This window comes from Manacus vitellinus, unplaced genomic scaffold (assembly GCF_001715985.3).
Source record: "Manacus vitellinus isolate BGI_N305 unplaced genomic scaffold, ASM171598v3 scaffold_14_pilon, whole genome shotgun sequence".
Classification (NCBI taxonomy): Eukaryota; Metazoa; Chordata; class Aves; order Passeriformes; family Pipridae; genus Manacus; species Manacus vitellinus.
The window spans coordinates 15,526,005-15,548,402 of record NW_021939063.1 but is presented as its reverse complement, the minus strand read 5'-3'; the positions used below and the strand labels follow the sequence as shown (position 1 = coordinate 15,548,402).

Here is a 22,398-nt window from a genome sequence, read left to right as displayed (position 1 = left end):
TGACAAAAGTACAGTGAATGATCATCATCATATGCCAACCTGTCACTAAAACTCGTGATTTTACTCTAAAAGCATTCCCTTGAATTTCTAAACTCCTGCATGGAATCAAGCAACTGCATGGAAACCTTATTGCTAATTTTTAAAAAAGACAATATTTGCCACCGATGATGACAGAGAAAAGCTGGGAGGCATGAGCTGTGTATGCCCCCAAAGGTCATTGGCTGGACAAAGCCCACACAACTCACCTCAGCTCTGCCTCCACAGGCACTGTATTTTTTAAAAATAAAAACATTGGATCAAATTTTGGGAGGAGGCCTTGATCTGGGATTTTTTTAAGCCAATCCTGAACAATGCTGTTAATGCAGCAGAACTGTGCCCAGAACTCCTTGTTTTGGATTCCCATCAGCAATCTCAGCTTTGCTTCCTCTGAACTTAAGCCCAAATGCATACATTTGCCTGAAGGCAAGGGAGGAAGCCCAGGGCTTCCCATCAGTTATCAACAGCTCAGGAAGGCCCTCTCAGATGATAGCCAGCAGACCCTGTCAGGAAAACCTCCTGAGAGATAACCCTCAAGTCCCAAGTCCACAGGGACATTTCCCTTGAATGTCTCATGACTCATATCCATGTTCCCTCTGACTGGAGTTGCTGAGCTTTTTCCCATGTTTATGGATCCACCTTCTGCAGCCATCCATGCAAGAATGCTGCCCAATGAAGAAAATTATTTCTATGTCTGTGGTGGCCCTTCCCAATGGATATTGACTTCTAGTTGTGTTTCTGGGGCTTTCCTACCATATGGTAGCCTCCACTTCCCCTGGAAGCAGAATCCCCAAGGAACCTGTTACGTCAAGGACTCCCCTGCATTACAAACAGCTCAAAACCAATCTGAGATCCACCAGACCCACACATCCTTGTCTTGTGAGCACCAGCTTTACTGTTATCCAGCAGAAAACATCTTTGCTGTTCCTTATGTTTCCATCCCACTGGCACAAAGAGCAGTTAGAGGAAACTTCCCATTTTTCATGGAGCAACAGAGAAGACAAACTATATGGATGAATAAATGAGGTGCCACCTCTGGAGTACTCTGTCTCTATGGATCAGCTGTGCCATTGATGGGGTAGGGAACAAGTCCATGCAACCAGCTGACTGAAGGATAAATTAGGACTCCAGATTAAAGCTGGGCTTTGAAAGGAGCAGGTTGAAGCCAGGCCCACCGATCCCACAGAACAGTACATCTCCATGTTTCTAGTCTCTCCATGTTTCTAGTCTCATCAAGCGCCAGTTTTAACCTTCCCTGAGACAATGCCTTGGAAAGAGGGATGGGAAGATGCCCTAGGAAGAAGCACAGCTGGGGATGCCTTCCTGTGAGTTAGAATTACCCCACAAACCTTCCCCTGGGGTCTGAGCCCCTCTACCTGCACAAAAAAGACCACATAAACAGTGGAGCACAAAGCACTGAGTTAAAATTCTCCAACCTTCTATCTCATCTTTACTTTCAGGCATCAGACACATTTGGGCCTGTGTTCTCTGGGATGGTGGTTCTCCACAGTGGTGGAGAAAGACACCATTATTCACATGTTATTCCATTTTCTTTCTCTTTCCTCCATCAGTGTGGCTCCACTTCTAAATGAAGGACAGTGGGAGAGGTAAGTGGCTGCCACTCCTCCCTGTTGGCATGTTTAATTATTTGCAGACCTCTAAGACAAGACAGTTATTGTGGAATCCCCCCTACCCTACTGGGACACTTCATAAGTTTTAGGCAGCTTTCCAGTAAGACCTTCCCCTTTTTATAAGGAAATATGCTTGTGTCAGCAGCAACATGCAGGAGGAAAGAGGAAGAGAACAGCTGAGTGGAAAAGAAATAAAAAAAAATATTTCCCTTCTTATTTGAGTGACAGAACTGATGAAGCAGTCATTTTCTGGAGAGTTTTGCTGCTTAGGAAAGCAGAAGAGGGAATCAAGGGACATAAATGCAACAGTCTGGATACTCAAATTTTGGAGAGGATGAAAAATAGGCAGAAGTTTGAGTCAGAGGTGGCTTCTGGGGCACAGCCTCATGGAAAACAATGATGCACTTCTCCCTTGGGCTAATGTGTGACAGCTGTTTCCAAGTGTGAAGAGGCTGGGAAGGAAGCAGCAAGAGGGAATGTCTGCCCCTGTGATGCAGCAGGGCTGCCTGGTGACAGCCACTGTTCTGGTCAGGTGATGAGCCTGGGCTGTATCACACTTTGGGCACAAAGGAACAGAAAAGGAAGACTGATGCTCTCAAACATCTCCAAAATTAAAGAAGGCTTTTAAACCAGAAGACATCCAACTGTAGCTGAAAGAAGAGTCAGGGTGGTGCCTCTGTCCACACTGAGCTCTGTCTTCCAGGCTGGGCTGTGCTCTCTGCCTGCACTCAAACACTTGTTTGTGCAAGAGCAGCCACTGCCCTCCGTGCTCAGATGAGACACATGGGAGCCTCTGGATGCTGCAGTGTTTCCTTCCCTCCTCTCTGAACAGATGTCCCTTACTGCTCAAGTGCTCGTTTCTCTTATTCCACTTCAAGCGAATAAGCGGGGAAGTACTTTGTAATTCCCCTCTTTTTCATCCTTTGTCTTTTCCTCCCAAACCATAACACAAATCCTTCTGCACAGCAAAAAACCTCAAGGAAGAAAGAAAAACAGATCTGGACGTCAGTGTTCAGCTCCAACAATCCTGGGAGCCAGTTCTGGAAATAGTCATTATCTAATGAATCACCAAGTTTCCAGTGCACTTGTCCTTTACAAAATAGAGCTGCAGACACATGCTTGAGTCATTATAGTCGTGTACCTCCCCAAGAAGTTCTCAGTAACATTTTAGCTGAACAGATCAGCAGTTCCTGGACACGCAAACTCTTCACATTTGTTCAAGGAAGACACTTTTCAGCATGAGGATGAACAATCAAGTACAGAGATCACATAACACAAGTTCTACTGTTGCCCTGGGTGTTTCTCACTGCAGAGCACTGGAAGCTCAGGGATGCTGAGGCCACTTCCCACATCTCCCACCTGCCTCCACTCCTCCTCCAGCACGGCCTGGGATGGGCCTCCTCCCAGCACACAAACTTTCATGGTTCTCACATCTGCTGCATCTCTCCCAGCTCACAGCAAGAGGTATAAAAATCCAAATTAGGCTACAGGTTCACTGTCATGTTTGAACCATCAAATCAGAGCCCTGAGGTAACATCACTGAAAAACAGGTAGCACAAAATCCCTCTTTTCTCTCTCGATGGCCCCTGCAGGCCCGTGGAGGCCTCTTGTGAAATCACAGCATTTCTGTTGCTATCCTAAACTATCAGAGAAGGCTCCATTAGACCCTTACTCTTCCTTACCTTCCATTTTAGCCTTTCAAATGTTTCTTCTCTTTCACCAAAAATAGGGAACCTTTTGGGGAAAAAATCTAAAAGGGAGTTCTTTTTCCCAGATTAAATAAAATGCTCCAGAGGTGACTCAAAACATTTCACTTCTCTGTAAGTGGGTACTCACTGCCTGATAATGTAACTGCTTCAAGCCAAGCCAGACACCTCAGTGATTACAGAAATCAACACAGTGTCTCAAAGTAGAGAGACTTAAATTTCCACTTAGACCAGCTGAAGATGTGAGCTTGTGGCTCTGAACACAACTGTACTGGAACCCACATCTCCAGGCAAACAAGATCCACCAGCAGAGACACTTCATGTTTGTGCTCAAGTCATCTCAATGATCCTACAAGCCTTCCCAGTAGTCACCCTTTTATGAAGGGTTCTATACAAAAGTTTCCAACCCAAGTTCTGACACTGAAGCATCTTTCCAGTGCTCTGGCTTTCTCTAAATTAAGTCTTTAAGATTCACAGGTCTGTCCACTCCCCACAAGGCCCCGTTTTGTCATTCAAGGCAAGACAAGCCTTACACAGCTTGGATCTCCAGGGAATAAAATTTCCAAATGCCACCCACAGCTTCTGACTTTGTAGGGCAGTTCACCCCTCCAACAGCAGGACACAAGAAGGGAGATGGCAGAAGACAATATGGGGTGAATTAGTGTGAATTCCAGCCTCCAGGAACTGGGCTGCCTCACCCCAGAGCAGAACAGACCCACAAAGGCATCACACATTCCTCTGGATGCTGCTGCTAAAAGCAAGAACAGAGATGAAGGGATAGAAATAAAATCAACAAAACTGAAATAACATCCAGAATGGAAAGTATTCCACAATCCTTACTGGGGAGCTGTTGGGAAATATACTTGAAACAAACGTATTTACCCTGTTGCAAAGCAATGAATTGTCGAGATGATTGTAAAAGTTTTCTTTAAATTAACTTCTGGGAAACTTAAGGACCTCTCCTGATGGATACTAAGTTCCCATCCCACGTACTGAACTAGAGGAAGACAAAGATGCTGAGTGTATTCCTTTGATATTGCTTCTTTTGAGTTCAATGCCAAATGCAGACACAAATTTAACCCGATCTAAAACTCAAGCAGCTCCCTTCAGCTTTACTTCTAGTTCGTCAGTTTGGTCTACACACACAGCAAAGAAGATACCTTACAGTCCTAAAGTTTTTATGGATGTTATTCTGCACATAAGTAAATGTAAATGAAAAAAGGAGTTTTGTGGAGGGGGGATTATTTCCCAACATGCAACCGTCCAAATACGAAGAACCGTTCAATGAACATTTAAACAAAGACTCGCAGACTTACCTTCTGACTCTGGCAGTCCACTGTGGGAGTGAGGCATGCTGCTAAGAAGAAAAACAGCAATCCAGGAGGATGCATTTTCATGCTTTTACAGGCAGGACCCCTTACACAAAAGGGGTGGTGATAGCAGCTGTAATTTCTGTAAGATAACACCGCCTACTAAGAATCAGATCCAAGACAAACCAGAGGTTAAAAGTAAACAGGGAGAGAGCATTTTTGCACTGTGCTTTTTGGCTGCAAAGCCTTCAGAAATGGATCTGCTATTTCTAGTGTTATATCTGAGTCAACACAACCTTTTTCTTTCTTTCTACTCTTTTTTTAAATGCACAAGCAGAACTCCTTAGTAAAAGGTTTACTCAAAACAGGAACATCTACGGATTTCCTCTTACATATCAGTTCAAAACAGAAGGAAGGAAATCCTTAGTTTTCAACTAATTGGAATGAAAAGAGGTTAACTGTGTGCTTAACAGAAGGCAAATCCAATGGGCAAACTTAAATACCATGAATTCATGAAGGGTAAGTTAATTTCCTTTTACCACTGGTGTTAACATGTCCACAACATCTCAAAGAGAAGGTAGACCCGACCACTGCCTGTCCCAAAGTTTGCATGAGCAAAGCAATATGAGTGATGGGCTGCACTGCAGAACAATAACAAAGCACATTGTATCCATCAATCAAGCACTTTGGGGAGGCTTTGATATTTATTTAAAGTATTTGACTTTCTCAGCAAGAAAAGCATCACATTTTGCAGGTGCTATGGCAGCGATGGCAAAATATATCATCTCCCAAACACTGCTGACAGCTTGATGAATCCAAGGAGCTCTTCCATAGCACTCAGAATAGGAAAGTCCCAAAACAGGATTAAAAGAAATATATGCTAACCTGAGGTACAGTCTGCAATTTATATTCTCCTTTTGAACATTACAAAGAACCAGTAACTGCTTATTAACAGATTTTACATGGCCTTTATCTCCCTACACTGCCAAGAGAGCCCACTATGCTGTTAGCAGCAAATCCTACTGAGCAATGAGGGACCTTCTCTTTTGAAGCCATTAATAGTACATGAAGATGCCTAAATGAAATCAGGACAGGGAGTTATTCTTGTGCTTACATAAAGAATGAGAACATTAATATTTTTTTGCCCCTACACGCACACAAAGACACAGATGCTGACATGTAAGAACCGCTGTACTTACTAGTGCCGTCAGTTGTGCTTTCCTTCTTCCTTCATCCTACAGGGAGAGCCAGCATGATGAAGAGCCAGCCCTGTTATATATCCTGCACTAACAGGAAGCAGATAAGGCACACAACCATCCACTGCAACCCATGTGAGAAGTACCAGCCCACAGCTCCATACGACGACTCAGCCCCTTGTCCTGCTACAGGATAACGCAGCCCTGGGACTTTTGCTGCCCAGCTGATGCCACTGCCAAGGTCAGAGGGTGACACAGCTCTGGAAACCATCTGGTACCTGCAGATCTCTGAGTTGAGGCACAGGCATCATAGCTCAGGCCAGTTCTGGTGGGATGGCAAAGTCACAAGTGGACAGTGGGGACACTCTTGTAGAGGGGATGATCAGCCTGGAAGCTGTGCAGTGCTTTCTTTGCCTACAATCATGGTCCTGGACTGGCCAGAGAAACAGAGGAATGAGGCTGTTTTTCTGCTCCATGCTGCCTGCTGGGCACCCACAGCTAAAACAGGCAGCCTGGAAGGATGGTGATGCTTGTTGATGGTTTTTCCAAGAGCTGGCTGTGTGACACAGGGATTAAGTTGCCAGCATCCACACATAGCTGATAAGATTTTAAGGTGGAACTAGCTTACCCTGAGGCACTTGAAGATGCATTGGCTCCTTTAATGAATCTTCAAACAGTTTTCTAAATGGTTCAACACTGAAAATGGTATAGGGGGAAAAAGGACACACAAAGATTGATTCACTGCTGCTTATCATCACTATTATCAAAGCTTTTCACTGCTGCTTATCATCACTGTATCTGACCTACTACAAGGGAACTAGGAAGGGAAGGGAGAGAAAGGCTTGGTGAAATTCCTATCTGAATTAAATAAATCAGATTCACAGCAACATCAAAAGGTTTGCAGCCAAATTCCTTATCTGACCTGACCTCAATTAAAGGCAAGCAATACAACAGCAATACACAGGCTAAAAATGCAAACACTGAGTAGTGCCATTGTACAGCAGCAGAGCATAAACTGAAAAATCAAAAGGTCATCTGTAATCAGAAGCTACTTTCCTGATCAAGCAGCATAAATAGCATGTTTCAGCCACTGCATATGAGCTGCTGTGAGAGAATGCTCATCACTGCTGCTGGATCTGGAACATCAAAATCTGCAACAACTTTGGATCTTCATGATTCTGGAAATCAGTAAGATGGTGAAGCACCAACCACCTCCAAATTAATGGGTGGCCAAGAGCCATTACTAATGCTCAGTGCACAGTGGAAAGATGCCAATGTGCTCACAGTGGCAGTTCAGTTGGTAGTGTCATTGAAGATGGAAACACCAGAATAGAAATAGCACAGGGAGCAAAACTGAGCCAAACAAACACAAATAACTGCTCCATTTACACTGCTCCCACTCTTTTCTGATAGATGGATTCCTCCTAGGCAGATGAATGGATTTCCTAGGCGGATAAATGGATTTTCTCATGGATGACATCAATAAAAACTTTATGCCTTAGAGGCAAATTGCATTGGATCAATTGTTTGTATTCCACTGTTTTGTCCAACACCCTTCAAAATTGTCAATAAATAAAACCTCAGTTCCCTCACTCTTTACTTTATGAGACCAGCTCATGCACACAGGCAACTGCACAAAGTACTTCAAATCCCCCAAGTCTCCCAAAGCAAGATCCTGAGACCTGTCAGAGAGTTCAACATCTGATTCTTTCTAAACCATCCAAAATTTACAGAGGAAATACCTAGTAGTGCATTAAAAATAAAGCCACGGGACTTGCTATGTCACTAGCAATTAAAGGAATATGTTAGACAGGAAAACCAGGGAAAAAAACCTTCATCAAAGGGAAAATTTATAGGCAAGACTTGTAAAGATCTGATGGCAGAGGCCACAAATGGCCTTGTGCAAGCAGGGTAAAAGGGTTTCATTCATGTCCTAGTCAATGTTTGATTGAAATAGGATTGTGCAAATCCAATTTTAAAACACACAGTAGGAGTTCTCAGCTGTCTGCCAGTGTGTTTATCTGTGAGGTGCAGCATGTGGGCTTCTATTTGTCTTGGAAAACACAGAGGTTGATTTATCAGTCAAGTGTCTCCTGCCCACATGGCAGAAGGTGACTGGTTTAGCAGTGTAAGTCTCAGAAACATCATCTTTAAATTCTGGCCCTGACACTGACTGCTTCAACGAAACATTAATCATTTACTTTGTGGGCTGAGTCTCCTCAGTCACCACCAGACTGTTGGCAAGCAGCAGGGCTCAGGATTTTTCTCTCTGTCTTTTTGCTTTATGTATTGATGAAAGGTTGGGTTCTAAAGTAACTTACCTAAGACCTGGCATTTTTTCTCTGAATTGACATTCAGAGTTGAGAAGCTGCTGGCAAAAATTACTCAACCTCCTTAATGGGAAGAAAAAACAAAACAAAACAAAACAACAACAAAAAAGCCTGGGTAAAGGCAAAGGATAAAACTACAAACCCTTCCAGCCTCCCTGCCTGTATCACATGCTGCATTTTAAAATGCTGGGTCACCAGCCCTGCTCTGTGAAGTCTGTGCAGCCCTGGCCAGCTTGGGCAATTTCCTGCTATTGAAATCTTTTGTTTAAGCAATCTTTACAGAAACTACAGAGCCAAGGCAAGTGATTTACCACCCAGCCCACCTTGCCACACAGCTTCTGTGGGAGCTGACCATTTGGTTACATCCAGGAAGAGAATGGGACTCTTGTTCTGCTCTTCTGGGAAAGAAAATTAAGTCCCTTTGCTCTGAATTGTCAGTGTGTAAGAAGGCTGTGAGTCTGAAGAGGTACCAGCAAAGGATTCAACAGGCCAAGCCAGAAGTGCTTGTGTGTAGTAAAAGGGCCAGCTGAACCACACTTATCCAATATACACCTCAGGGTCCTGCTGAAGAGATGAGAACACAATACTCTTTTTCTTTTTTTTTTTTTTTTTAACTCTTGGCAAGTTGGAAGAAAGAGGAATTTTAAAGTTTGCTGATAAAAGCAAAACCACTGGAAGGACTGCACAGCTAGTAGAAGTCTGTTTATCTTTCTCTCACACACACACACACACACATGCAATGGTCCCATTCCAAGCAGACAGGTAGGGCTGTCTGAGCACAGTGTTGTCGAGTGATTCAGGAAGAAATTGTTGTGGCTGCTCACATCCTGTTAGTCCAAAACCTCAAAGGGCAGCAGTACCAGTGTCAGTACATAAATGCTGTAAGTCTGGCCTATTTCTTTCTCTTGACTCTCAGTTCCTTTACATGTTCCCCTGCAGTGAAAAGCAGTTACATATTCCCTTCTCTTGGTTTTAGTTTTGCACCTTTCCCATTTATTAAGCAGCACTCGGTACTAGGAGAGTCAGACACTAAATTCCCCACAGACATTCACTATTAGAAGTCTGGGCTGTTGAAACTCAGCCCCTCAGCACCACAGAAGTAAGCTTTTTGATCAGAGACATCCAAGTAAGAAGCAGCAGCTTTTTGTGCTACTTCAGTTAAAAAACCCCTCCTTATCCAAGCTGACAAGAACAGGAAGTCAAGCCAGAGGGGCTGATGGAAATACATCACTGTGCAGTACATCTGCAGCCAGGCTTACCAGAGAGTGCTGTAAAAGCAGCACGGGAATGGACACAGGACAGACAGGATGCAGGTCACTGTCATTTCTTCTTGCAAAGAAAAACAGTTTAGCTCAGGTCAGCACCTCATTTACTTTCCTTCCTAATGAGGTTCATGCGTGAGTTTTTCAATTTAATACAAGGGAAGTTTTAAAACCTTTGGCCAGATCCTTGGCAGATGACACTGAACATAAATCATTGCCCAGGACTTCTAAGAGTGGCAAATATCTACATCAGCTGCAAAGTCAGGCTATGGAAGTCTGGGATAGTTCAGGAGATACTTTCCTGACAAAGGTCTGCCCACCTGCCTGTGCATGTATCTGATTGTAACTTCACCTACTCAGACATTGCCTTAATGTTGAACAGGGGTTGAAAGCTGGATTGGAGTATAAAGGGATTACTAAAGAGAAAAATGCAAGGGGGGCTTTGTAGTGCTCTTGCAAAAGGAGAGGAAGAAACCAAGGCTGTTCTGTGTAATCTCAGCTGCTTACAAAGCGACTTCATTCTGGTGATTTTCTGTAGAAACTGTGGCAAGTTCTGAGAAATCTTTATGAAATGAAACAAGTTTATGAAGTTCAAGATGAATGATTGTGCATTTTCAAGAACATCTCACTCAAATCCCTATATTTAGATCAAAAGATTACATTACAATTAGACAATAGAGACAACAGGTTGGTGCTGAGGAGTGACAGTGCATCAATTTTTTCAGTTTAACATTGCACTTAAATGAACAGAAATGTACACCCACAAAGGTCTAACTCCAGCAGGTTCTAACACAGAGCACCCCTCCTGTGGAGACAGGCTGAGAGGGTTTGGGTTGTTCAGCCCAGAGAAAAGGCAGTTCCAGGAAGACCTCATTGCAGCCTTTCAGTGTTTAAAGGAGGCTTTTTAAAGAGGGACTTTTTATGTGGGCAGGCAGGGATATGACAAAGGGGAATGCACTTAAACTAAAAAAAGAAGAGATTTAGATTAGAAATTGGACTCTGTGATCCTTGTGGGTCCCTTCCAACTTGGCATATTCTGCGATTCTGTAGCTCTGAGAGTACCAAGGGTAAAATACTTACTGGAAGAATCCAGACACACTGCAGGACATATTGAGCATTTCATTGATCTTAAAATGTGATTGGTGCTTAGCAAGATCTCAAAGGGGAATTGCTTGTGTTTCCTGGATTAATAATCCGATCCAAAGGGACAGATTCAATGCTTTAAACAGCTGTGGACTTAAAAGAATTTCAAGTTTAATCACAGTTGTGGGTTTTTTCTGCAATAAAATATGAAAAAGAGCCCTTGCCTGCTCAAACTATGTGATAAGCAGGGGATTATCATTGCTTACTCTCATACAAGATTCTCTGATATCCACTAGTGTATTAAAATACATTTAAACAGTTGGTTTTTACAAAGACAGAACTCATTTCTGTCTCAGGCACAAGGCATCCCCCAGGACAGGCCTTACTTATGAGATAGAAGCAAGGCTGACTTACCCAGAAGCAATGACAAGAATAACCCATATAGGAGAGGCAGAGATGTCTATTCATGTTGGCTCAAATCCCAGGCAGTTTCTAAGGACTCATTACAGATTCCCTTTGCATTCACTTAAAACCATAAGCCTCACAGTAAATGACCTGTTCATCTGGGAAGCTCTCAATTGCTTTTGCAAATCAGACTATTCAGGCTGCCACAGGCCCCCCCTTAAGTGTTACTATGGAGAATTATAGATAAGTGATTAACAGAATTACTTCAGAAAAAACTAGTGAAGATCTAAGCTTTCTTTTAATTATATTATCCCTAGGATTTTTAATTTAGGAATTACGCTTAAATGAACATAAGTAACTCTGAGATTTCTGGGAATAGAAAAGCTCTGAAGTACAGGAAAATTCAGTTTTCCCCAAGCAGTACCTACTTTAACTGTCCAATCAGTCTGAGCTTAAGGGGTTAGGTTTCCTCTGCTAAACTGAGCAGAGCTGCACTCAAGTAATGCTCCTCACCTTTTTTCTTGCTTAGGGAACTCCACAGAATCCTGCAATACAATCTGACTTTGGCTGCCTCTGTCTTTGTCATCCTTGCACTGACTGCAACATTCCTGGCTTCTGGAGTCCAAAAAGCACAGCCAAGCTCTGCTTTCTATGCAGCAGCACAGAAAAATACTCCGTGAAACCACCAAATTCCCAGCTAACCACTGTGGACTTGCCATTCTTGGAGAAAGCTCCTAACTTGTTTGGACCAGGCCCTGAGCAATCCATTAGAAGTTTGCCCTGAGCAATCCATTAGAAGTTTGCCCTGTTTTAAGGTTGGCTGTTGGACCTCCAGGTCTCTTCCAATCCAAATTTCTCTCTGTGGTTTTTAAGGGGCATCAGTTTTAAGCAGCATCAGCTGGCACAAAAGTATCCAAACTGTTCTTCCCTTCTTAATATCACTGGATACAGAACATTCTTTTTCAAAGTCTCGATATTTGTCTTCAAAACAGTGAGTATGGATTTCAGTGTCGTGGGGGAGGCTAAACTTTGTTGGGCACAGTAACACTCAAATAAAAGATGACAGCTTGGAAGGCAAATCCCTGGTACCTAATAGAGAAGCAAAAATACTTGAAATAAATCCTCCTTAAATTGTGTTTAGAAGCTGCAGATCCTCAGTTTCCAGGACTCAAATGTATTTCTGGACTAACATAATCTTGCTACAGTAGAAGAAACTATTTTCTTCTTTCATCTTGCTGCATATTCCACACTTTATAACGCACTCTAGGAACATAATATGTGCTGCTGAACTGCCATATGGTATCCTGCAAACACAAGATATAAACTTGAATAAAGACAAGGCCAAGAGAAAACTGTCAAATTACACTTTATTTGTATTGACAAGATAGGCAAAAAGAAAGACTTTGTGTTCAGAGATACAAATTCATTATTTGCTGACAAAATGCTCATATACCTATGTTGGGTATTTCCAATTTGCAGATGATACTGAGGGGATCTTTACCAGGGAATTCTTTTATCCTAGGGTAAGGAAAAAGAATGCCTATGAAAATAATTTCATAAGAAAATTTTTTACCTGTTTGTGGCTCAAATTTCACTGCTAAGTTGAAGATTGGCAGCAAATAATTACATTTGGCCTCAAAGAAAAACATATGTAAAACTGTAAGATCATTAAATAATAAGCATTAGCAGCATACCCAAAATACTTCTTGTACAAAGAACATTGCACTTGAACGTACACAAGCATTTACCCTTATTTACACATTAGAATTTGTATAGAACAGCAAGACTGATATATACAGAAGAACAGTGGAAACCTTAACAGCCCCAGACGACAGTATTATCTAGTGTTGACTCCTTAATTTTTCCATACAGTTTCCCAGGATGTCTCATGATTTTTTTTTTTCACTATATACTATTGCATAAAAAGTAGACTGTACAAGAAGTTCAGTCCCCAGTTAACACTTCAGAATATTTCTGTGTACTGCACTATGTATGTTCACTGCACTAGGGAGCAAGGGAGTCCAGGTCAGCTCCTCATGGAAACAAAGAACTTGACAGGTGCTGTTTACCTAAACACTGTGCTTTACCTTATAATACACACTGAAATCACCTGGTTGTGCAATAACTACCCTGTGAGTTCCAAAGGCAGTTCCCTACCACACAGGATCTCCCACTGCCTTGCAAGCAAGGAAATTAATTTCTCCCTGCTTTCTGCACTTGGGATAAAAATGTACCACTGGATCTCTCTGTTCTTGCTGCCTTCTTGTTTAGTATTTCCACTTGGGACACTACCAGCTTCTCCAAAGTGATCCAGTGTTAAATTCTGCATCAGATCCTGATCCTGAACATCATCAAACACAAATGTAAGGGCCTGTGGATATGTCTGATAACCCATAAGTACTCTGTCTAAATCCCGGATTCGTCGTCCATCTGCAAGCTGATACTTATCTCTCTTTGGTGGTTCCTTAGCAAAGTCAGGTAGTGGGTAACTGATATAATCTTCATCAAAGAGGAACAAATCAGAGCTGGTCAGTATAAGTGTTTTAGGTTGAAGTGAACTAGTGTTTTGAGCAGATCCTTCACCGTGATTTACTTGGAATGCCAACACATACAGAAGGATGTTGAGGGATGGAAGATTAGTCAAACCATCCATCTTTTCTGACACTAGAAAAGCAAGGTCCCCAATTTCCTCTTCATTTGGATAAATAAATTTTACTCTGCTAGAGTGAATCAATTCGTAATTCTCCATTTTTCCTGCAAGAAACATACATTATTATATTTTAGTATTATATAATACTTCCTTAATGTATGAGGATAAGCAATAACCTTTGAGAGAAGAATTCAAGTTTTGTATCTATTCATATGTGCTTTTGCTCATATACAATATTTGAATAATTATATTTGGATTGCAAATCTCTACTGGAGTCTTTCTTGCATTATCAACATACTTTTCTGCAAATTTCTGACCACACAATTAGTTCAGGTGATGGCAGAAGATAAAGGAAACACAGCTGGATTCTCAAATAAAAGATTATCCACCTCCATACCAAGTGACCTCCTCTGCCTCCTTCCCACTCCCCGTTCTGAACTCACTGAAAGCATTATCAGATCACTGAATACAGAGTCCCTGCTTTCAAGTTTTTCCACTTTTAATCACTAGAGTTTAGATGAAGCCTTAAGTCTGATGCCCAAATAACTCATGACATGTAGGAAGGACCACTCACCTGTGTTTTTACTCCCAAATTCAGAGTAGAAGTCTTTGTCTACTGGCTCAGGTGAAGGTGTGCGTGCAAGCAAAGACAGAACTGCCATAAGCTGCTGGATGAAGGTGTGAGTGTTGTAGCTATCCCTTGTCAGGCAGGTGACAATGTGATCTGCAGAATGGCCTGAGGAGAACACAGAATACAATCCACTCACAAATCCATACGTGGCATTATCATTTCTTGAATCAACATGCAGCTGTCATCAGAAATGATTTCTTGCAAGGATTATTTCTCCTGAAAACATGCTTCATTATTCAGAAATCTTTGAAATCCTTGGAAACAACAATAGAATCCTTACAAAGCCCTTAAAAATACATAATATAATTACTCTTCATTTAAAATATGATGTACACTTATAGTTCAACTACAGCTCTAGGGAATTCAAGAAAAAGAAGCAACAAAATCATACACTCTTCCATCTCACTAATAAAGACAGGAATCCATCCAACAGAAGACTAAAACAAAGCAGGACTGGAAAAACTTCAAAGCACAAGATTTACTCACCAGTAATGCGGAAGTATTGGTCAAATAGGCCAACATTTACTGACTGCAGGTCATTAAGTTTTAGCACAAAGCAGCAAGAGAGGTGGAAAGAACTGTTTTCACAATCTGAGTTCTCTTTGTTCCAAAAATCTGTTTTAAAAATATACATATAATGAAAATGTAAAAAAAAAAATTATTCTGCCCATAAACTTAATTTTTATCTTAAAATCCTACACTTATCTCACACTTGAAGAAAGAAATTAAGAAGAAAGTGGGTACAGTGGCTAATCATTTCTCAAGCAATAAATACACCTGAATCTCCTTGTTAGCAGCATTTCTTGAAGCAGCTGTCACATACCAGAGTTAAATCAGCAGATGCATTAACAATCCACTTGAACTGAATGCACACCCTGAAGGTCACTACTGCCCACTTACCATTTTGGTTATTAAAGGGCCTTTAGCTGCCTAGGTGATGGTAGGGACTGTGAAATGACAGCAAAACATGGATATAGTGGCAGCTGGAAAGGTCTGTCTGAGAAGCAGACGTGACTCAAGGCCCTGGTTTTTCAACATAAGTCTTAATAAATACTTTACATACAGTAAATTTTGCCACTGTACCCCTCAACTAGGAGGTCCCAAGTAAGATTACTGACCAAAATTGGTACTTCAGTTGAAGACAAACACACAGAGAGGGATTAAATTTGTAACCTTATTAAAAATAACTCTTTTACCTGACTGGTGCTCATCAGCATGAACAAAAGAATCATCCAACAGAAAGTAAATAGCTTTTGTTGAGAGAAGCACGCAAGCCATCACTTCCACATTGGGAGTTTTGTAAAACAGAACTGAAGACCACATAAGATGTCTCAACTCTTCATTTTCCACCTAGGACGTAAATTTTATTTCATAAATCACTTTTGCACTTTGATATTTCAGATAATTTCATCATCTTAGAGGCAACTTTAGACTACAAGAGAATCAACTTCAAAATCTGAAGCATCTGAACATGCAAAGAACAGAATTTCACCTTAAAGTTGCTAAATGAGGCCACAATTACAGCCACTGAAAATATCTTGTGTTTAAGTAAGAAAATTATTTTTCTGTTGTGGGCTAATTATTCTTTTTTCTGACCAAAACTAGAAAACTCAAAAATATCTCATGTATAAAAAAGACTTTTTAAAACAGACACTGCCAACAAAACTTTAATCAGAGGAGCAGTGGCTTCCCAAGCCTCAAAAAGTCTACTGGGATGCTACTGAGGGGTTGGATTTAAAGATCCTCAAGAGAGGACAGAAGTACAGGTGCTGTTCCAACCAGGCACCTTCCCAGCTTCTATCTTGATGAGCTTACTGTGAACCCTCAAATGTCACCTGCTTTCTTTATCAGCTCCTCCTGATGTAAAAAGAGAAGCACAACTTGTAACTGTGCTTACTTAAACTTTGGAAGGGAGATAAGGGAATAAAAACTGTCTCTATTTCTCAAGCTTTTCAACTCATGCATGTACTCAGACCTCAATGATTTATCACTCAAAAAGCCACATCATAAATTTAAAGTAAGATTTGTGCTTTTAAATTTGATGGTCACACAGACTATAAATACGTTTTTCAGAAATTAGGTTTATCTGTCCTTGTTTCTGGAGTACCTACAGCCATGAACATGTACTGCAGTCATGCACCTTATCACAGAAACAAGTCAGAATATTTATGTTTCACTCCTCATAGTTTCATTCCTTTTCCCACTCTAAAGAAAAAAAGAGGAACATTCTTGGAGCAATCATGTCTTCAAGACATACACCAATGTACTCTCCTGTTCTGCATCACAGATCCTGAGGGCAAAATATGCCTGGCAGGATCCCAATCACTGTGGCAGGGAACCCAAAAGGGAGGAACACAAACAGATTTTTGATCAAAACACTCTCAGGTTTCGCAGAGTTCAACGCTTGTGGCTCAGTTTGATCAGGGAAGTTCTTTTTTAAAATACTGTGCAGCACAGATAGTTCACAGGGCATCTTTTTATACACCTGGGCGAAGGCACAATACCTCTGCAATGTTGCCATGGAAAAACTCAACTAGGGCACTTCCTTTCAGCCCAGCCACATACTGCAGAGACACAGAGACATGGAGGTGAACAGGGATCTGGTTATCTTCTGTTATCTTCTGCACAAGAAACTCAGATGGATATAAAGATGACAGTGTCAGATGAGGCTTGCAAAAACTAGAAGAGATCCAGAAAACACATACAAAATGTAAAGAACTACAGAGCTTTTCCGCAGGAGAATTAATATTTATATTTTGTTCAAAAATTAAAGCCAGGCAACTTCCATTTTTAACAGTTTAAATTATTTATCTTGAGCATAGCTGTCAACCTGCCAAGACCTCAGCCTGCAGGCACGTGGAATAGGAAGTTGCCTTCCATAAGAAATTACATTTTATGTTGCAAAACCAAAACAGAAACAAAAAAAGGCAGACAGGTACAGTGTAGAATAGCCATCCACACATACTTCAGACTAGCAGAATGCAGAAGCATTTCATCAGTACTACAGTCCAAACCCAATCACAATGACAGCAGCAAACACACTGGTTAAGCCACACCAAGCACTGTGCAAGAGCCATTTTACAGGAATTATTACCTTGCTGACTGACTGTGCCTGTTTGCCTCCACAACGTGATTTCTTACAGCATCAGATTTGCTCGAAGCTTTGAAAATAATAATAGTCTTAACATCCTGCAGGAGTGTCCTTAAAAGACTGTAGATTCTTAGGAAGTGGAATTTCTCATGAGGTAGAACAAACACTGCTGTAACAAATCTGTATCCAACGAGCAACTCCAGCACATGTCCATCCAAAAATGAACCCTTCTGCTGGGTGGAACCATGAGCTGGATGCAACACTAGTGATGCTAATGGAATTCTGTTCAGCTTAAATACACTTCCCAACTCTTCTGTGCCTACCCATTTACCTGGCAGTAAACTGAAATCCACCTTTACTATGTACAAATGCTGGGGTGTTAGAAATATCCAACATGGATGGATCACACAGGGACCCTGCTCAGAGGATTTATACACTGAAGAATAAAGTGCAGAACACAAAACATTTTTTGACCATTCTCTGCTATTGCCAGCTGACTCTGGTTGATGCAAGATTTCCTGAACATTGGTTTTATTCCCACCAACAAGGTATGTTGGGAAACAACCTTTTATTTCAACATCTTCTGCTGAAATGCAATTCAATTCCATAAGCTGACAGAGGAATTCTTGGAGGTTTGCTTTTCCACAGTACAATGTGGAGCTTGGTAACACTGATGTGTAGTGTTGAGAGTAACAAGCGTGTAAACAGGAATAAAAGTCTTGAAGATTCTGGGAGTCTGAAACAACAAACAAGCAGTTGTCACTGTTTTTCAGCTTCAGAGCTAAACAGATTTCTGGCAGGAGAAAGCCAAATTCTGTTAGATCAGTGTATGGCAAACACAGCATTAATTTCAAGGCAGAAGGGATGTGCTGGCAGTTTCCTCTCAATTCCTGGTGAGGAATCTCAAACACAGCTAGCATATCATCAGTCAGAACCAAACAGGAAGCAAACTGCCTGAGTCCTTTATGAATGTGGATAGAAAAACTCCAGAGAATTTTGACTATGCCAACACACTCCACTGCTGTGCTGTCTGATGACTGAGGGTCTGAAGTAGTGCTGAACTCAAAAGTCTGATCTCCTTCGTGAAGTCCCATTTCAAAATATCCATCTTCCTTGTCTGTGGTAGTGGAATTACCTGGAGAGCTTCCTTTATTCTCTGTGAGGGAGGGGGGAGATTTCTGCACAGTCTGCACTATGGAGGCAGAAAGGTGCTGGATAAAGTCCTGGTTTGTGGCAGTGTAGGACATACAGTTAAAAGGCAGGATGATGGTGTCACAGGGGTCAGGCACCGCACAGGCTTCTTCCTCTGAACGCTCCAAGCTTCAAAAGAGAGAAGAAGCCTCAGTAAGTACAAACTTGAGCTTAAAAACAGCCATGGTTGCTACAATTCATGGTGCTGTTTCTCAGATCTTTGAGGTTTACTCTTGTTAACACTTGTTAAATCAGTGTAATTTTGTAAAACATCTCTTTGTACTGCACACAGTCATTGATTTTAAAAGCTGGTAGTGTATAATTCCATAGAAAGTAAAAACTAAAATGGTTAAGTCATCTTCCCTTTCCCACTCCCAGTAAGCACATCCTTATTAGCTAAAGGACTATGCAGTACAGCTATTGCTGGTTTTGAAACTGCCAACTGCATTCCAGGGTTCAAAGATTAAGAACACCATAAAATTGATTTTGATTCCAAAATCCAGAGGCAGAATACAATGAAAGAGACTGTTTTGCCTTAAAGGCTGGGTTTAAGAAAACAGCACCCACTGTTATTACACAAAAGCTAACAAGGATTTAAACTAGAACTTATTTATCTAGCTTACCACATCTGATGACCACTTCCATACTCTTTGCATGAATCCAATAGAGAGGCAGGTGCCTAAGGAAAAGAAAATAATATCACAAAGCTGTCAACTACTTGGACTTCAGCACATATGAAGAGCAAAGTTAATGCAGGCTCACACTTTTTAAAGCTGGCCAGCTTGCTGCAAAATGCTGTTGTACTGGCCAGCTGAACAGCCATCCTTTCAGGATCCAGAAACACTGTTTGCTTTAGGTTGGGCATTCAATTAAGGCAGAAAAAGAATGAACTTTGCTGTTGACTTGAGAACAAATTCAATCTGTGACTCACAGACATTTCAGCACACTACAAATTTTTACTGATTTAGGGTAAAATGAGGCAAAAAGGTAAAGGAACTTGACAAAGATCAACTAAACTGGTAGCAAAGGAGAAGATATCCTCAAGTCTTGCTGTCTTATTCCTTGAAAGAGTGCTTCCAATACAACAAATGAAATTACAAAACAGAAGTTATCAAACAGGAGGAGATTGGAGAAGACAAATTAAGGTCATTGCCTAATGACAGGGAGAAGGTTCTTCCACTCTACTAGTAAGAGAATCATCTTCTAAAAACTGGTATTGTAATAAGATGACAGAATTCTTATACTCAGTATATAAATGGCTGTTAAATGATGTGATACCAATACTGGGTAAACATCTCAAAGCCATGACATGTGGCAACAGTCCTCTGCAACTCTGGTAAACTTGGATTATGCTTTTAATTTATAAGCTGGACCAAAACTCCTTGACTCAAATTTGGGGCTGCCTCCTTTTCCATTAGCTCTGACAATAAAAAAAACCCCTTTGCTATGGATTAATACAATAACCTAAGTTTAACACAAAAAATAAGTTTGCAAAAGCGTTTAAAAATACCATAATTACCTGATTTTTACAACTGGAGTCTGGTATTTCAAAACATCTCTGGGGAATTGTATGGTCTGTAGGAGTCAAACAACTGGATTGCAAAGAACTGCTGGCTAGGACTGTTTCTTCACAAATTATTTCTAGAACAAATATAAAGAGCTCTTTAAATCACTGACGTAAAACCAAAATGAATGTCTAATAGTATCCTGCCAAACAAGTGGAATTAAATTTGTATAGTCAAGATCTAATCATAAATCATTAAAACTAAAGGATAACTTCACACAATAGCCAGGACAAAAAAAGCAGGCAGAATTTTAGTTTACTTACAGAAGTAACTTTAGGTGCACTGAGAGTTGCATTAAAAGATTGCTAAAGCTCATTTTTCAAGCTAACAATCAATTTAAATCTCAACATCTGGTTTAAGAAATCTTCACATGATTCAGTTTTGACAGAATTAGTCTGTTGCCAGGCTGGCAGAAACACAGCATAGCCCTCTATGTGAACTTTGTACATGCTCTCAAATTTCTGTAGCTTCAAGAGAACAAGTATAATATCTGTGTACAACCTTCACACTCAGATTCTCTGGTCCCTCAAATGCCACTTGAGATATCTCACCTTATTTGGAACCTTTTTCAAGGATTCAAAGCTGAATTACCACTAAAAACTAATCCTGAGTGCATATAAGCCAACATCCTCAGGGACATTTGACTTTTTGCCTGTTTGACATTCAGAGCATCGCCCTGACACAACAGGGCAAATCAATTTTCAGTATTGCCACTGAGCCAGCCAGCTCTGGGATTTAAATATGCAAAGAAACAGCAAAGTTACAGTGTGGATATGGTGTCTGGCTGGAGCATAAAAACTCCTGCATGTATCTTTCTGGCTGGATGGTAAAGTTCAGCAGATCACATCAAACCATCTCATGGTCAGAGGAAACACAAGAGGTACTTATTATTTGAACAAAATACTGTGTTAGCAAGAAGGAAACGCAAATTGACAGGAAAGACAGAACATGACAAGCATTATTTTTGGTTTTCTGTTTCCTATATAAATATTTAATCTTTTTCCATAAGCCATTTGCCAGTGACATTGAATATGAATAATATGTTACGGAAACAGATGGTGTCTAGAAAATGCAGAGAAAACAATTCATAGAAACAGCACATCAGGAAATTAATTCCATTATTCATGATTTAACAGTGAAACTACTTGCCTAGCACATCTCTATTTTTTAAAACAGATTTCTCAAAATCAGTATTTTGAAAACAGCCCTTGATAGTAGATACATGGCAAATAATCCATTTTTATTGTTAAAACTGAGAAATAGCTTGCCACAGTCTCTGTTTTCCCACTATTTATAAAAGCTTTTCTGAAAATTCTACTGAAGAAAGCTTATGGGAAAGGACTACAGTAAATAAGCCTTAGATCTTATGCAGTCTCTCTATAAAACTCATAAGTTCTTCAGAAAGTTCTGTATTTTCTTTTCTCCAAAGACTCATTTGATGCTAAACATTTATTGTAATAGAAAAAGACAACTGATGAATAACTTAAGCAGTTCCAGTGGTTGCTGACATGCATTTTTACAGCAGGTCCTGTGTAAAACTGCAGGTTGTTACACAGTTAAAGGATTGAGACAGTTTGTCAAATGCTTAATACTTTAAAGCAAGCATTGACTTCATTTTGGAAAAACTGGCATTTTATCTGCAGATCAAAAGTGATCTAAAAAGACTACAAAAGGAAAGTACATGAATAGCAACCAGCTCTGCATCAAGGTTTCAGTCCCTTAAATCAAATGCTGTCAGAGCAATTCCATTTTTCTAGAGTGAACTAAGAAAGCTCTACTGATTCTGCAGAAGTTACAGTAATGGATCTTTTTCAGTGATCAAGCTTTTCAGGGATGTTTCTCTCCCTCATCCACCAATCCACTGCTTTACTGGTAAGAGGAAGCTGTGCCACGCTGAATAACTGAGAATAAAATGCCTGCTCTTTTAAACAGCTACACAGTCTTCTCTCACTGTGCATATCCTACTGCACTTTAGCTTTTCAGTCAGACAAAAGCCAAATCCAAGCAGTATCTATCTCTTATCAGTTACAAATGAACATTCACATTAAGTCAGTCTTACAGCCTCCTGCAAAAAAGGAAAGTTAAGCCATTCTTCTAAACTCTGAATGCAACCACTCTTCTGAGTTCCTAATGCAACAGGCATGTTTATTTGAAACACACAGTAAAAATACTTTCAGGTAAGGTCAGCAGGTACTGCAGAGCACAAATGATGTGCTAAAATCTAAATCAGCTAGAACATGAGTCCCACAACTGTCTTTTACTCATCTCCTTTTTCTACCTTCCTTCTGGTGTGACAGAAACGCAGCTCTTC

General features: G+C 40.7%; 2 protein-coding genes across 2 annotated transcripts in view; both read right to left on the bottom strand.

Moving 5' to 3' along the window:
• The window catches only part of STAB1 (stabilin 1), a 59,078-nt gene extending 47,379 nt beyond the window's left edge, over positions 1-11,699 (bottom strand). The window contains 2 exon segments of the mRNA XM_018068693.2: positions 4,690-4,825; positions 11,473-11,699. Of these exon segments, the coding sequence (XP_017924182.2) occupies positions 4,690-4,825; positions 11,473-11,678 (342 nt within the window). The 5' untranslated portion in view covers positions 11,679-11,699.
• A 608-nt stretch (positions 11,700-12,307) lies between these two features.
• The window catches only part of NISCH (nischarin), a 28,551-nt gene continuing 18,460 nt past the window's right edge, over positions 12,308-22,398 (bottom strand). Inside the window, 9 exon segments of the mRNA XM_029958352.1 lie at positions 12,308-13,183; positions 13,186-13,713; positions 14,184-14,345; positions 14,727-14,855; positions 15,437-15,590; positions 16,745-16,919; positions 17,335-18,651; positions 19,146-19,201; positions 20,042-20,163. Of these exon segments, the coding sequence (XP_029814212.1) occupies positions 13,113-13,183; positions 13,186-13,713; positions 14,184-14,345; positions 14,727-14,855; positions 15,437-15,590; positions 16,745-16,919; positions 17,335-18,651; positions 19,146-19,201; positions 20,042-20,163 (2,714 nt within the window). The 3' untranslated portion in view covers positions 12,308-13,112.